The sequence below is a fragment of the Salvia splendens genome, chromosome 16 (genome assembly GCF_004379255.2).
Source record: "Salvia splendens isolate huo1 chromosome 16, SspV2, whole genome shotgun sequence".
Lineage (NCBI taxonomy): Eukaryota > Viridiplantae > Streptophyta > Magnoliopsida > Lamiales > Lamiaceae > Salvia > Salvia splendens.
Window position 1 is genome coordinate 29,952,444 of NC_056047.1, and position 13,993 is coordinate 29,966,436.

Consider the following 13,993-nt stretch of genomic DNA (forward strand, 5'->3'; position numbering starts at 1 on the left):
GGAAAATACATAAAATTCATATAAATTCTCGGTAACGACGATATTTAGAATGCATGCACTCTAATTAAAATCTTTTAATTCGTTTCCTCGGTTTTTTTTTCATACATTTTCGATTATTCGGCGGCCGCCCAAGGCGTCGCGTGCGACGCCGGTCGGCCGCTTACGCTCGTTCTTTCCTCCGTTGGCTCCTCGTATTTTCCATGACGTCGAAAAAAAAATTCTAAAGATCATTTAAGCGCATACTTAATTTATCGCAATAATATTCCCTCGGAACATATTTATTTCGGACTTGGGATAGAATTTCTCGTTGAAATATTCCGGAAATTAATTAAAATTTCCCATGATTAAATTAAATCATTCTTAGCGATTAAATCATCGGCCCAAGACTTAATTATTTACCTCACCTCTTACTTCCAATTAAATTTATAAGCCCCATATAGTTAAAAAGGCCCCACTTTAAAACAATAGCCTCCCACTAAAATAAAAATGCCCAATCAAAGAAAACACAAGAGGCCCAAGTCCATTTTTTTTCTACCCACTCCACGTCTCCTTCTTCTTCTCTTTCTCTCTTCTTCTTACAATTTCCGCCGCTCCCCTCTCCTTTCGCGTCGGAGCCGCCGTAGCCGCTGCACCGAGCATCGCTCAGTGTCATTATACTCCCGCTGTCGCTGCTGCTGTCCCGTGCTGCTCGCTGGGGTCGCCGGGTCGCTGCGGAAGTCGTCGCGTCGCTGCTGGAGTCGCCGGGGAGCGCTGCTGTCCGCCGCGTTGCTGCTGCCACGGGGAGGAGCCGCTGCTGTCACCGCGTTGCTGCTGCCACGGGGAGGAGCCGCTGCTGTCACCGGCCGCTCGCCGCCACCGGCAGCTTCCTCTTCCCCGGAAACACTCCGAACCACCCCGAAAGATACGTTTTCAATACAAAGTTAAGTTCTTTCGGGCTTTCGATTACATACGGAAAATGTTCGATTGATTCTTAGTTGATTGTTAATTGAAGTGATTATGGAAGTGAATGTATAAAAAAAAATTATATATGCATAGATACTATTTAATCATGCTTTGGGAAAGGGATTATACCTCAAGAATGGTTGGATTTGGTGGTGGATGGACAAGAATGGTAAAAATGAACTCCTCCTCTTGCTTTCTATTGGCTCTCTCTCGGTTCTCTCACTCTCTGTCTTCTTTTTTTTTTGTGTAGTGTAATGTGAGGAGTTAGAGAAAAGCATAAATTGAGAAGTGGTGGTAACTCTTGGTTTGTGGGCATTGATGGTGGAAGATAGAAGGTGGAAGGAGTGGAAATTGGAGGGTCTCCTTGTGAAGAAGCCGTCGACCACATTGTGAGGAAGAGGAAGAAGAAAGGCTTTTGGGCTTGCTCCCAATTGTTTGGAAAGAAATTGGGCTTCTAAATTAATTTAATGGTCTTGGGCTCAATTTAATTGGAAGCCCAAGTTAGTATAATATTTAAATTGTTAGGCTTCTTGATTGTTATGGCCCAAGGCCATTGTATGTACCCAAGTAAATACATACTTTATTTTCTCGTATTTTCCTTTGATAATTAAAATTCACGCGTCTTTATTAAATTCTTGTTATCTCGTTCATCACAACCAAAATTAAAGTACGTTTAACGGCATAGTTTATATTTGGTGTTGTTCCAAATATACTATCCCTTCAACCATTCCTCGATTTACGCACGACGTCTTCCATAGGGAAAAAAAATCATCTCCACGTATTTTATTCGTCTTGCTAAATATAGCAATATCGTCGTCATTCTTTCAACGAGACCTTCCATATGTCTCCTATCGTTCATAATTAAAAGAATAAGCACGTTTCCTTTTTTCACATTAAACACATAAACCATACGATTTCCCAAATCACATTTATCGCGAAGCATAGTATTTCGAAATAATTTTATCAATTATTTCGTCACATAAATACCATACTACATTCCAAGGCACATTAACGAGAAACATAGCATGCATAAATATTTTGTATTAATTATTTCATGACATGCTTTAATTTAGTACTTTAATAGTACGGGTGTTACATAACTTCCTCTGTTGGACCGACTTTTGTGACAGGATTTTGGTCTAGCATGCCAGTTTGGTTGATCTCGTCTTCCCCCCTGAATGACCTCTCCCCAAAAAGGTAGCCAATTTAGTGCGTCACACCCCGAGGTTTCTGACTCTCTCCCCCTAACCGCTAGATTGGCTATAGAAGTATTCACTCTCAACAAAGTCACAGTTCATAGTAGTGTACATGCGATCTGTGGAAGGGTCATAGCAACGGTAACCTTTCTGATTTTTTCCATATCCCAAAAAAACACATTTGACCGCACAAGGTGAGAATTTATCCCGGTCATGTTTTGGAATATGAACAAACACAGTACATCCAAAGATTTTGGGATCGAGGTGAAGGGAGGAAGGGACTGAGTTATGGGAAGAAAAAACCTCTAAGGGAGTTTTAAAGCTAAGGATTCCTGTAGGAAGTCGATTAAGAAGATATACAGCAGTGGCGACAGCCTCCGGCCAAAAGGATTTTGGGATGTTGGACTCGAGTAAGAGAGCTCGGGTGATTTCAAGGATGTATCGATTTTTTCGCTCTACGACCCCATTTTGTTCTGGTGTGTATGCACAAGAGGTTTGATGAACAAGGCCGTTTTCAGTAAAGAAAGATTGCATCCTAGAGTTCACATATTCCCGCCCATTATCAGATCTAAGAATTTGGATTTTGGTGTGAAATTGGGTTCGGACAAGACTATAGAACGAAAATAAATATCGAAACCCTTGTCCACCAGTAAACTTCTGATTTTGTTTTCAAAAAATAAATCCAAGTCATGCGAGAAAAATCATCAATAAATAGCAAAAAATATCGAAACCCTTGTCCACCAGTAACCGGGGCAGGACCCCAAACATCAGAATGAATTAAGGCAAACGGAAAATTTTCTCTTGTGTTGTTCAGTTTAAAGGAATGTCTATGGCTTTTTGCCAAAACACAAGTTTCACAGTTCAAAACATACGAAAAAGAAACTAACTCAGGAAACAATAAGTGAAGATATCCTATAAATGCACCTAACCGGCGGTGCAAGAGCCAAATCTGTATGTCAGTCAGTCCATGAGTCAGCATCGCAGTACTCTGTTGGGCTATCTCATCCACGTAGTACAGTCCATGCCGCTCAGTGCCACGTCCAACTATCGTCACCGTTTTGATATCCTGTAACATACAAAAACGAGGCTGCATTAGTAATTTGCAGTTGAGCTCTTTTGTCACGTGACTAACAGACAAGAGTTTGTGGGACAAAGATGGGACATAAATACAATTCGAGAGGCAAAGAGTTGGTGAGATAGTGATAGTGCCCGCCCCTTTACTTGTGCTAATTCCCCATTGGCTGTTTGGACATAATGTTTCGTGGATTGGGAAATTTCAAGGAAATCTAATGCATCAAAGGGCATAGTTTCTGTTGCCCCACAGTCAAAAATCATGTGGTAATCTTTAGGTCCTACATATGAGGATGATGTGTAGGCTAGGGCTTGAAGCGAGTTTGTGCATTTGATGGAGGACAAAATTTCAAAATTTTGGGGTCTATTTTCTAATTTTTTGAAACTTGGAGGGGTTTAATGGATATTTTCGGTCAGCTGGGGTAATTTCTGAGAATACAGGTTTGTTTGGGGTGGGATATTTTTGGGTGGGGTTAAATTTGGAGATAAAAAGGGAATTGGGGTTGTTTTTTGCAAAACCGAGGGTTGTGGGTTAGAAAACCCTAGCCGCCCCACTCCATCTTCATCCCTGGATTCCGCCGCCGCCTCTCCAGCTTCTCCTCCGCCTCCTCCACTGCTATGTGCATCCTGAGCCCTAGCCACCAAGTAATTTTTTTTACCTTCTGTCCAATTTTTGTTGATGGAGACCGAAGCTTTGGCAATATTCATCGGATCTGTGTTGACGGGGTTGGAGGGGTTGCCGATTCCACCGCCGTTGAGGTGTTGAAGTGGTGGAGGTGTGGTTGCCGTGTAGCTGGTGCCGAAGCCGCCCGTGATTCCATCGACGAAGGTGGGAACCGAGCCACCTGCTACCGCCGCCGCTGCTCTCCCACGGCCAGCGCCACCGGTGCCACCTCCGCCGCTCCCTCCGCCTCGCTTCCCGTTTTGTCGATTTTGCTTCATCTCCTGCCACTAATTGGGATAGTCGTGGAGGTGAAAGCAAGTTTCATGTGTATGCTTCTTTCCTCCACAGTGAGAGCATATTAATTTGCTTTTATCTTCCTCTGGTTTCTGGTTTGGTAGGAATCGGATCGCCGGTGAAGGAAGAGGTCGGCTTCTGTCGAATGCTCCGTGTCCAGTAGCGATTCCAGATTGCTCCGGCTCAGGTTTGAGAACTTTGTCATTTTCAGCTTCTCTTCTTACCATTCCGTAGGCTTGGCGGACCGACGGTAAGGGATCCTGATTTAGAATCTCGCGCCTGATTTTATCATACTTCACATCCAATACCCATACGAATTGATAAAGTCTGTGCCTTTAGGTGTGTTTGTTGTATTTGTCGATGCTTTTCGGGCTTTCCATGGGATTAGGATCTCTGGCATCAATTTTTATCCATAGATCTTGGAATCTGTTCCAGAGAGCTTCCAAGGTTAAATGCCCTTGCTTCATTGATATTGCTTGCCTATGCAGATCGTGCACTTGGAAAGGATCCGCTCCACTTCCGTACGTGATTGCCAGACCTTCCCACAGGTCTTTGGCGGTCTTGTATTGTGATACTTCATTCACAAGACTTGTCTCAAGATTGTTGATGATCCAATTAAAGCAACAATGATCCCGTTGCTGCCATTTCGAGTAGCCGGGATCATCGGATGAAGGAGGATCTGAAACTCCATAAATGTGAGAAATCAGTCCTCCTCCTCCAATGGCTCTCTCCATAAGATTGACCCAAAGAGGATAATTATCCCCATTGAGTTTGGTTTCCACCTTGACTTTCCCCAAATATTCTATTTGGGTTGACTGCTTCTTTGGGGAAGTGTTGTCTGCTTTGGAGTTTTCTGATTTGTTTCCAGATTTGCTCTCCATGAACTTCAGAAATTCGGCAAATTGTGCTGCCAGATCTGCCATGGATTCTGTTTGGGCTGGTTTTGATTCCTCCGTGTCAGAATCTGACATGGTTTGGTTTTTGGTTGGTTTTGCAGGTTTAAAAAAGGTCGGGAAAGGTATATCCGGGACTATGATGACATTTTTCTGAGTCCCAAAAAGGGAAATTCTGCTCTGATACCATCTCAAAGATGGTAATCGAGAGAGGTGTAGGAAGATTGGTCAGACATATTGAGAGTAGAAGTAAAGAGATAAATTGTTTGTAATTGTTTTTTCGATCATCTGAGAGACTCATCACCCTAGTATTTATAGGGATTTTGAAACTCTTTATGTACACTCATAAATGAGGATTGGAACCATACAACTAGGAATCTACGACATTAATAATGTTCTAGGTACCCTAATGTAATAAATGATGGGCGGCTACTTGTTTTTCCAACAGATAGTATAACATTGAGCATATTATATTGGTAATGCATTGCTTTAATTTATCAAAAGTTGTAGGCAGTTCGTAATCCAAAAATCTTGATGCATTGGGTAGTGATGATCAATGTCTAGAGGTGTTAGTTTTGTTGTTACAACGAATCGTGTATTAAATGAGTCCAGTTTGATAAAATCATCAAGAGATATTTGAAATAAAGTTTTTTTTTTCAAAAACCGGATAGCTGGAATTTATTCCATGAATGATAAATACTCCCTCTGTCCCACTCAAGAGGTGTTGACCTTTCATTTTTAATTTGTTTCACTCAAGATGTCCACTTTCTATATTTGAAAATAAATCCCCTCATCTCTTTCCTTATTAAAAATATTCAACTACTTTTTTCTCTTTATTTACTCCACCTAACAACTACTCTAAAAATCTAGTGTCACTCAAGAATATGGACATCATGAGTGGGACAGAAGGAGTATATTTTTTGAACTAGACCACACTTGGAAAATATATTAATTAATCAAAGTCAGTGTTAAATTAATTAATGGATATTTATATCTTAGGTACGAGAAATAATAAATTAAAGAGAAGATCTGAAATACTCGAAATTTTGGATTTGAACGAACAATCAATACTTATTTATTGTAATAGCTTGTATTTGAGCTTGAATTAAACTGATTCTCAATTTAATTAGTTAAAAGTCAAATAGGTGGTGCGACCCAAGTCGAAACACATATATAAATTTATAACTTTCTGTAGGTAAATAAATGAGCAACATAGAAATATGACTTATATTTTTCTTCCCTCTCTCTCAAATAGATCACTTCGTCTCCTATTTTATGAAGGAGTTTTGTCTCTTTTCTTTTCTATATACGACATAAGCAATTTTAATAAGTTTAGTCTAGACAAAGATCCAAACTAAAGTTTGGAAATCCATTGTCGAATTCTAATGATCTTCACGTTCACGTGCAAAAGGCACAAATAATCTCCATTTTTAAAAATAAAACTAAAGGAAACTAGTGACAAATAACGAGGGACGGGAGGAGTACAATACATAAGAAGATTAAAGATGATGAGAAAAGAAAGCGAGCGCGCCAATAAATGGGGCGTTGATATAAGTGGCGGGCTCAGATTGGTGATAATTATTCCGGTCATCTGCAAATTTGTCTTGACTGTCTGGGCCGCCAACGATTGCTCCGACAAGAATGTTGGGATTGGGCGACGGCGTGTTTAGATACTGGAATCCATCGCCACAGTTGATCCGAGCAGGGTGTGCGTGGAGCGAGGGTAAGGAAGAGGCTCTGTGGTGTAGCCGATGCGGATACCTCTCCCCGAACCCCACCATGTATGACCTCTTGCCTGGATTATCTCCTAGTATGTAGTCCACTTGTTTCTTTGCCAACTCCACAACCTTGTCGGCGCTGACGCCGCACGACAACCCGCCCCCGCCACCGCCACCGCCGTCGTGGCTCTTCACATATTTGGCATATGTCAACATCAGGAAGCTTGATGTGGTTACATATTGGAGATTGCTTTCACTTCCCTTGTACAAAAGCCCCCCTGGAGTGTATTGTGCCTGGAAATTAGGTGACCCTGGAACTAGGGAGCATATATAATTGTCTGAATGTGATTTGTACACCTCTAAATCTTCAATATTCTTCTCCAAAAATCCCTGATTTATTATTATTGTTATTATTATTAGCACAAACACAATCAAATATATGCAAAAAAGTGATTGTATACAACACCTGAGAGAGTAGTATTTTGGTCCCAGCTCTCTTGTCATCCCAACTAAAAGAATAAACATCATCATCAGCTCCAAGAATGTGACCGTTGGATTGAATGTAAGACAAATATGATTGGTTTGCTGAAGCTCTATGAAGCCATGATGCTCCCCACATCAACTCATCCTGCACACACATTTATATATATGTTCAATTTAATCAAGATATTACTGATCAATACGAAACTAATTTTAAACACTGAATAAAAAAGAGATAGACCAATATAAGATCATTTTTTACTTATTTTTTAGTTTGTTATAGAAAAATTCATGTCATTTTAATATAGTCTAGTTTGTCTTAATAAGAACCCGTATATAATGAACTGAATAAACGAAGTAAAAATGATTCTCTTATAATGATTTAATTCTTTAGTTTTGCGTTGTGCATTTAACCATGTGTTTTTTGTTTTAAAGTGACACTATTAATAGTATTATACTCCCCCCGTTTCATAGAAATATGTCATTTAGGATTGATATGAGTTTTGATGCATAATTCATAAAATAAAAGAGAATGAAAAAAAATAGTAGAAATTGTGTATTGAATGGTCGGCTCGGAGCTATAAATGATAAAATAAAATAGAAAGAGAAAAGAGTTGACATAAATGTATATGGACTATGAGACAAACGGAAAATAAAATATAGTGTATTTCTATTAGAGAGGGGGAAGTATGTGAGTGGGTGAAATAATTTCTTACATGGTATCCAGAGTAGGAGCAGTAAAATGGACACACCACTGCACCCAGAGAGTCACTATAAGCCCCTTTATACCTGTCTGCAAAATCGAATACCTCCATTGCTGTTTTGAGCAACTTATTTGAATAAGAAGAATCACAATCTTTAAACACAATGGAAGCAGCTGCCAATGCTGCAGCAGTCTCTGCTGCTACATCTGATCCAGGGCTTTGAGCAGTCACTTTGTACACATTGCGGGCCGTGTCCATGTCCTCGGGTCGTTCCCAGCAACGGTGATCGTTGTTGGCCTCTCCCACCTGTTCCCATAAATACCACTCTTACCTCCAAACAAAAAGTTAAGTAGTATACTACTACAAGACGAGGCGCAAGGGTGGGCTTACTTGCACGTACAAGGCCCCCGGGGTTGCTGTCGCTGCCTTGAGTAGATAATCCGCCCCCCAACGCACTGCCTCACGTGCATTTTCCAATTGATTCCCCATCGAACTACCGAACTCAATCACACTCCAACTCACTAGTGTTGTAGTAAAAGCCACCGGGAGGCCGAACTTGACGTTGTCCCCTGCATCATAGTAACCTCCAACTAGATCTACCTGAAAATGAATCAGTTTTTTTGGATAAAAATGAAGTACTAGTAGAGTCATTTCTTTTTAGCACATAAATGTATAGTATATTAAATAAATACTCTCTTTACGTAAAAAATAAACTAATTTTACAATTTTACTAAAAATAGACCAATTCTAAATGTGGAAAGTTTTAAACAGATACTAACCCTACGCCTCATTCTAAATGTGGACCCCACAATCCACTAACACTACGTTTACCACATTTCCCCTCCATCTCTCACACTTTACCAATTGCGCATTAAAACCCGTATCATTTATAATTGTGCCTATTTTTTTTGGACGGAGGTAGTATATAATAAAGTAGGAGAAATGGAATAGTAGAGAGAAAAAAGTAAGAGTGTGAAATGTGTTACTTTTTGCTAAAAAGGGAAATGACGTCCTAAAAGAGAAAAATGGCTCAAGTATATGGGTGTATGAAGTTTACATGGTAACCGGAGCCATCGGAGAGGGCGGAGTCAGCCCTCCACGTGAGCCGCTGGGTGGCGGGTAATCTGCCAGAGCGCTGTCCCTCGAAGAAGAGAATTGATTTTTCAAGTGCATCGGCGTAGGCTTGTGGAGTGAATGCAGAGCAAGATAACAAAGCAAAGCTTGAAAACAAGCACAGAATAATATGTTTTGAAACCATGATTATTCTAAAATGGTTTCTGCTTGTATGGAATGGAGCACACACTTTAATTTATATAGAATAGAATAAGGCAGTTAGAGAGTTGGTTAATTAGCAGTTGAGAGAGACAGAGGCGAATGGATGTGAGTCACGAGATTAACTGCGACAAATGTCACGTGATTTTCTATGGGGAAACGTACAAAATCTATCCCGAGGACGTAATAAAAGGAAAGAAACTACAGTATGGTCTCAATAGCTTGAATCTCATGTTGATTCACCGGTACATATCACTTTTAAAGCAATAATAAAAAATAAGAATATGCACTATTTCTTTTTTAGTCAATCCTATAAAAATATGCATTTTTCTATTTTTTTTCTCTAATAAGGTGGGACTCATTCCCCACTAACAATACTTAATTAATTTTTCTCTCTACATCTCTCTTACTTTATTAATTTTACATTAAAACTCATGCCGAACCCAAAGTGTATATTTTTTGGGGACAGAGGGAGTACTAATGTACACTAGATATTGATTTGAATACAATAGCAAATTTGGTGGAATATTGAGTTAACAATGTATACTTGTAAAAACACTTTTTGGATGGAGTAATATAAGGAGAGATTTTAGGTGGAAAAGAGAAAAGAAAGGAAGATGGGTGTGCGTGATTTTGGTAAATAGAAGGCGTAATTACAGGGAAACGGTATTTTGGGAATTTGCTCATAAAATCTCATTGTTTGGGTCACGGATGTTCGGCATCATCCGTCGCCAATTCGCCATAGCCGCATGCATCTAGATTTTGTTTGTCGCAACACACAAAATTTAATACTTCCAGTATAATTGATAATTTGTCTCCTTCTATTGCATTTATTTAATGCTACATCCATCCCTTAAAAATAGAAACTATTTTCATTTTGAGTCGGCTTTTAAAAATGCTAGAAACTGTCTTAACCTTTTAATTTTAGGACATGGACCCAATACACTAGCATTACTTCCACTACTTTTTCTCTTCATCTCTTTTACTTTATCCATTTTGTTCTTCTCTCTCTTATTTTACAAATTCTTTTATCTTATGCATTAAAACCCGTACCATTTCAAAAGTTTTTGTTTTTCAAGGACGGAGGTAGTACTGCATTAAATTGATATCCATGCCCAAACATGACGAGACATAACTTTTGATCTTAATTAATATTCCCTCCATCCCGCAACAGGATTCCTACTTAGTTATGTCACATGTTTTAAGAAATAGAAAGAAAAGTTGGTTATGTAAATAAAAGTTGGTTGAATAAGTTAGTGGAATAAAAGTCACGCTTATATATATTAATTTTATAATAAAATGCGAGTGGAATAAGTTGGTGGATTGTGGGGCCTACTTACCATTTATGATAAAAGTGAAATATGACTCTTATTGTGAGACGGACAAAAATGACAAAACATGACTCTTATTGTGGGACGGATGGAGTAATATGAATATCTAGAATATTTTTATTTAATAAAACTCAATATATCCAAAAGAATAACATTTTTTTTTCAAATACTCCCTTCGTCTCAAGATAGTTGGACCATTTCTTTTTGGTAAGAGATTTAAGAAATTGATATATTAAATGTTAAAGTGAGAGAGGGAATAATGTAAGAGAGATGAAGAAAGAGTAATGTATGATAGATGATAAAAAAATTATAAAAAAAAGAAATAACTCAAGTAATTTAGGACAATACAAAAAGAATATAACTCAGGAGGAGTAAATATTTTTGGCCACACGTAAAACTGACCCAAAATGTCAATTTCAAAACGTATGAGTAGTAGAATTTGCCAGGTGCGAACATGTGTGCTTGCAACGTTCTAACCGAACCGAAAGGTCGGTTAACACCGGAACCGAGAAGGCATCGGTTCGGTTCGGTTAGGAACCGATTTTACACGGTTCGGTTCGGTTCTAACCGATAGGAACCGAATTGGAAAAAAAAACAAGTTATTGTCGGGATTCGATCCCTAGTCGATGTGTGAGAAAAATGGACAGCCTACCAGTTGCTCTACAATGCACTTTGTTTTTCTTATGTTTGTAGAAATAATTATGTTTATATTTCGTATTATAAATTAAAAAAATAAAAACAACCTATTATAATACGCTACAATGTCGCCGCTGGGAGGATGAGAGCCGTCGCTGCTGGCCGGGCTTGCTGCTGGGAGGAAGGTGAAGTGGTCGCTGGTGCTGGGAAGAAGAAGGAGAACCCACCGCTGGGAAGGGAAGGAGAACCTGCCGCTGGGAAGGAGTCTCCGGCCGGTGGGGAGGAGTCGTCGGGCGCTGGGAAGAAGGAGAGTGGCAGAATGCGGCGGTGTGGGAGTCTCCAGATTCAGCGGCGTGTGTAGGGCTGAAAAGTGGGAAATAATGTTTTGAATAGGGAAATAATAAAAGAATTTTTTAGGGAAAATAAATAATAGGAATTCAGGAATTTTAATTTCGGTTCCCTCGGTTCTTTCGGGTATAACCGATCGGTTATCGGTTAACCGATAACCGATCGTGGCTTCAAACGGGAACTGAAACCGAACTAATAACCGAATTTATCGGTTATCGGTTAATCGAGAACTGAATGTTTCGGCTCGGTTATCGGTTAACCGACTAACCGATAACCGAATTCCCGACCCTACTTGCAACCGTTGAATTTATCGATCACACACACACTTGCAAAGAATCATCACACGAAAGCTTAAGAAGCGCCTAAAGCACTTGGCATTATTTGCTAGCACACGATGCATTGCTCTCTACTGAGTGGAGATTGGCAAGGGCATTTGGAGCTCCCTCATTCGCAATATGTTTTTGGTGCGCGTACAAACTATATTTTCACTTTCATTTAAGAACGAGATCTTGAGGTACCATTTCATGAATAACTTTCTTTCCCGGGTTTATACATATGTCCTGGAACATGCGAATGAACTTGTGTATGACGGATTCCACCTTAAATAAAAGACTCTTAGATCAAGTTTCAGGGTAAATTATGGAATAAAATTGTTGACAAGGAGAGTAGTGTTAAGTATCCCTCAATCTGACTCAAATTAATTCCAACTATATGATCACAGGGGGAAAACAATGAGGACAAGAACAATGAAGAAAATGGATCATTAATTTTATGTATATGTAGGCGTTTTATTTATAAATAGTATGGTTAATAAAACGCCCCCACCACCACGCTACACATCTCCAAAACCAAATATCAACTACAACATGAAAATGAGATGACAACAAATCAGAAAGCAAATGAATAGTAGATTATTCTGATTTACATCAAACAATCATTTTTGTTTTTGTTGCACAAACACAGAAAGCAATTAATGTATAGAAAAAAAGGAAGGTTTATGAATGAAATTTGGTAGTATTTGGAGTGTCGCATCTCTTCCGCACCTCTCCCTTATCCCCAGTCTTGATATCCAGCATTCCCACCTTCTCCATCGCCTTGGCGAAATCCTGGAAGAATTTGGTCTGATCTGTGGCGTAGGCGTCGACGAAGGGCTTGGTCCGCGGATCGAGCGCCAGGATCTGATCAGTAGCGAGGAGGCCTAGGCCGTTCTGGAGGTTGACGTAGTAGGTGTTGTCGAACTTCCCTGGCGACATGGGGTCGTTGAAGGCGGCCATGGTGGGGTCCGTCTTGTAGTTGGCGCAGAGCTTGCGGAGGCCATCGACGTAGTCCGGGTTCATGGTGGGATCGTGGTCCTCCTTGGCGCTAAAGTTGAATATCCGGTTGGCGAACTCGGAGCAGTGGGAGAACCCCACGGTGTGGGCCCCGGAGAGGGCGACCATCTCCTGTACGGAGAAGCCTTTTGCTTGGAAGATTTCGATTATCTTGGTGAGGGTCATGTTCGGGGTGGCGATGTGGCCCTCGATCTTGGCGGCGTGGGGCTCGTGGCTGTCGAGGCGCCCCAGGGGGACCGGGTAGAAGGGTCCCCCAACCATGGTGACGAGGTCGCGGGTGGCCTCGGCCAGGACGTCCGAGCACGAGACCACGCCCGGGCACTCCAGCTCCAGGCGGATCTTGGCGCGGATGACCACGTCGAAGGCGTCTCCCGGGAGGGAGTGGTTGATCTCGTGGTCGCGCTCGGAGGCAGGGGAGTTTGCGCTGGACCCGAGGAGGAGGGAGGCGTCGCACCCGCCGACCACGCAGTCGTGGAAAAAGAGGCGGAGGGCGCCGGCGGCGGTGGTGGGGACGGCGAGCTGCTTGTCGGTGATCACCTCTTGGATGATCTTGCCGAAGTTAGGGCAGCTCTTTTTGTAGTAGTCGGTTTTCAGCTTCGGTTGCGCTGCCGATTGCACCGTGCTCACGAGGAGGAGGCCAAGAAGAAGAAGGGGAAGAGGAAGGAGTGACGACGACATTGTTTATTGGTTTGGTGGTGGAGGGCGAGGCTACACGCACCTCCCTTTGCTTTTATGCATCCATTTACTTGCTTACTATTTTCAGTTACTGGCATTGCGATTTTCACTCGCTCCTATTTTTAATTACTTCCTTCCCTCATCTGTGTGGATCATAACTCTTCCCTACTTTTCCAAATTAACAAATAAATACTACTTTTCTCTCATTTTCCAAAATTTATAAGTATTAATACTCACTACCTATGTATCATTTGCAAATGCGACACTTTTATGTTTGGGAGGGTCGGTACGGTATACGGTACCGAAAACGTCATACCACACGACGTACCGAAAACTGCGGTACGATAAAATATCGTACTGATACCATACTGAATTTTCGGTATTAATTTTTTATTCCATTACCTTATTGTTATTGCAGTATACCGCACTTTTTACGGT

The 13,993-nt window shown here is 40.9% G+C and overlaps 3 protein-coding genes and 2 long non-coding RNA genes across 5 annotated transcripts; 1 reads left to right on the forward strand and 4 right to left on the reverse strand.

Moving 5' to 3' along the window:
* Positions 1-387: 387 nt before the first annotated feature.
* Positions 388-1,195, reverse strand: LOC121771069. Its single transcript, XR_006043922.1, has 2 exons — positions 1,072-1,195; positions 388-935 (listed from the first exon to the last, which is right to left on the reverse strand). It is a non-coding gene; the product is annotated as an uncharacterized LOC121771069 (long non-coding RNA).
* On the forward strand, positions 930-1,574 carry LOC121771068. Its single transcript, XR_006043921.1, has 2 exons — positions 930-1,111; positions 1,193-1,574. It is a non-coding gene; the product is annotated as an uncharacterized LOC121771068 (long non-coding RNA).
* A 2,928-nt stretch (positions 1,575-4,502) lies between these two features.
* Positions 4,503-5,138, reverse strand: LOC121770479. Its single transcript, XM_042167203.1, has one exon. The coding sequence runs from the start codon at positions 5,136-5,138 to the stop codon at positions 4,503-4,505; it is 636 nt and encodes a 211-aa protein (XP_042023137.1).
* A 1,174-nt stretch (positions 5,139-6,312) lies between these two features.
* On the reverse strand, positions 6,313-9,228 carry LOC121771066 (endoglucanase 1-like). Its single transcript, XM_042167859.1, has 5 exons — positions 9,020-9,228; positions 8,353-8,562; positions 7,975-8,268; positions 7,245-7,406; positions 6,313-7,168 (listed from the first exon to the last, which is right to left on the reverse strand). The coding sequence occupies exons 1-5, from the start codon at positions 9,218-9,220 to the stop codon at positions 6,560-6,562; spliced, it is 1,476 nt and encodes a 491-aa protein (XP_042023793.1). The 5' UTR covers positions 9,221-9,228; the 3' UTR covers positions 6,313-6,559.
* Positions 9,229-12,305: 3,077 nt separating this feature from the next.
* Positions 12,306-13,613, reverse strand: LOC121771157 (peroxidase 41-like). Its single transcript, XM_042167944.1, has one exon. The coding sequence runs from the start codon at positions 13,556-13,558 to the stop codon at positions 12,545-12,547; it is 1,014 nt and encodes a 337-aa protein (XP_042023878.1). The 5' UTR covers positions 13,559-13,613; the 3' UTR covers positions 12,306-12,544.
* Positions 13,614-13,993: the final 380 nt, after the last annotated feature.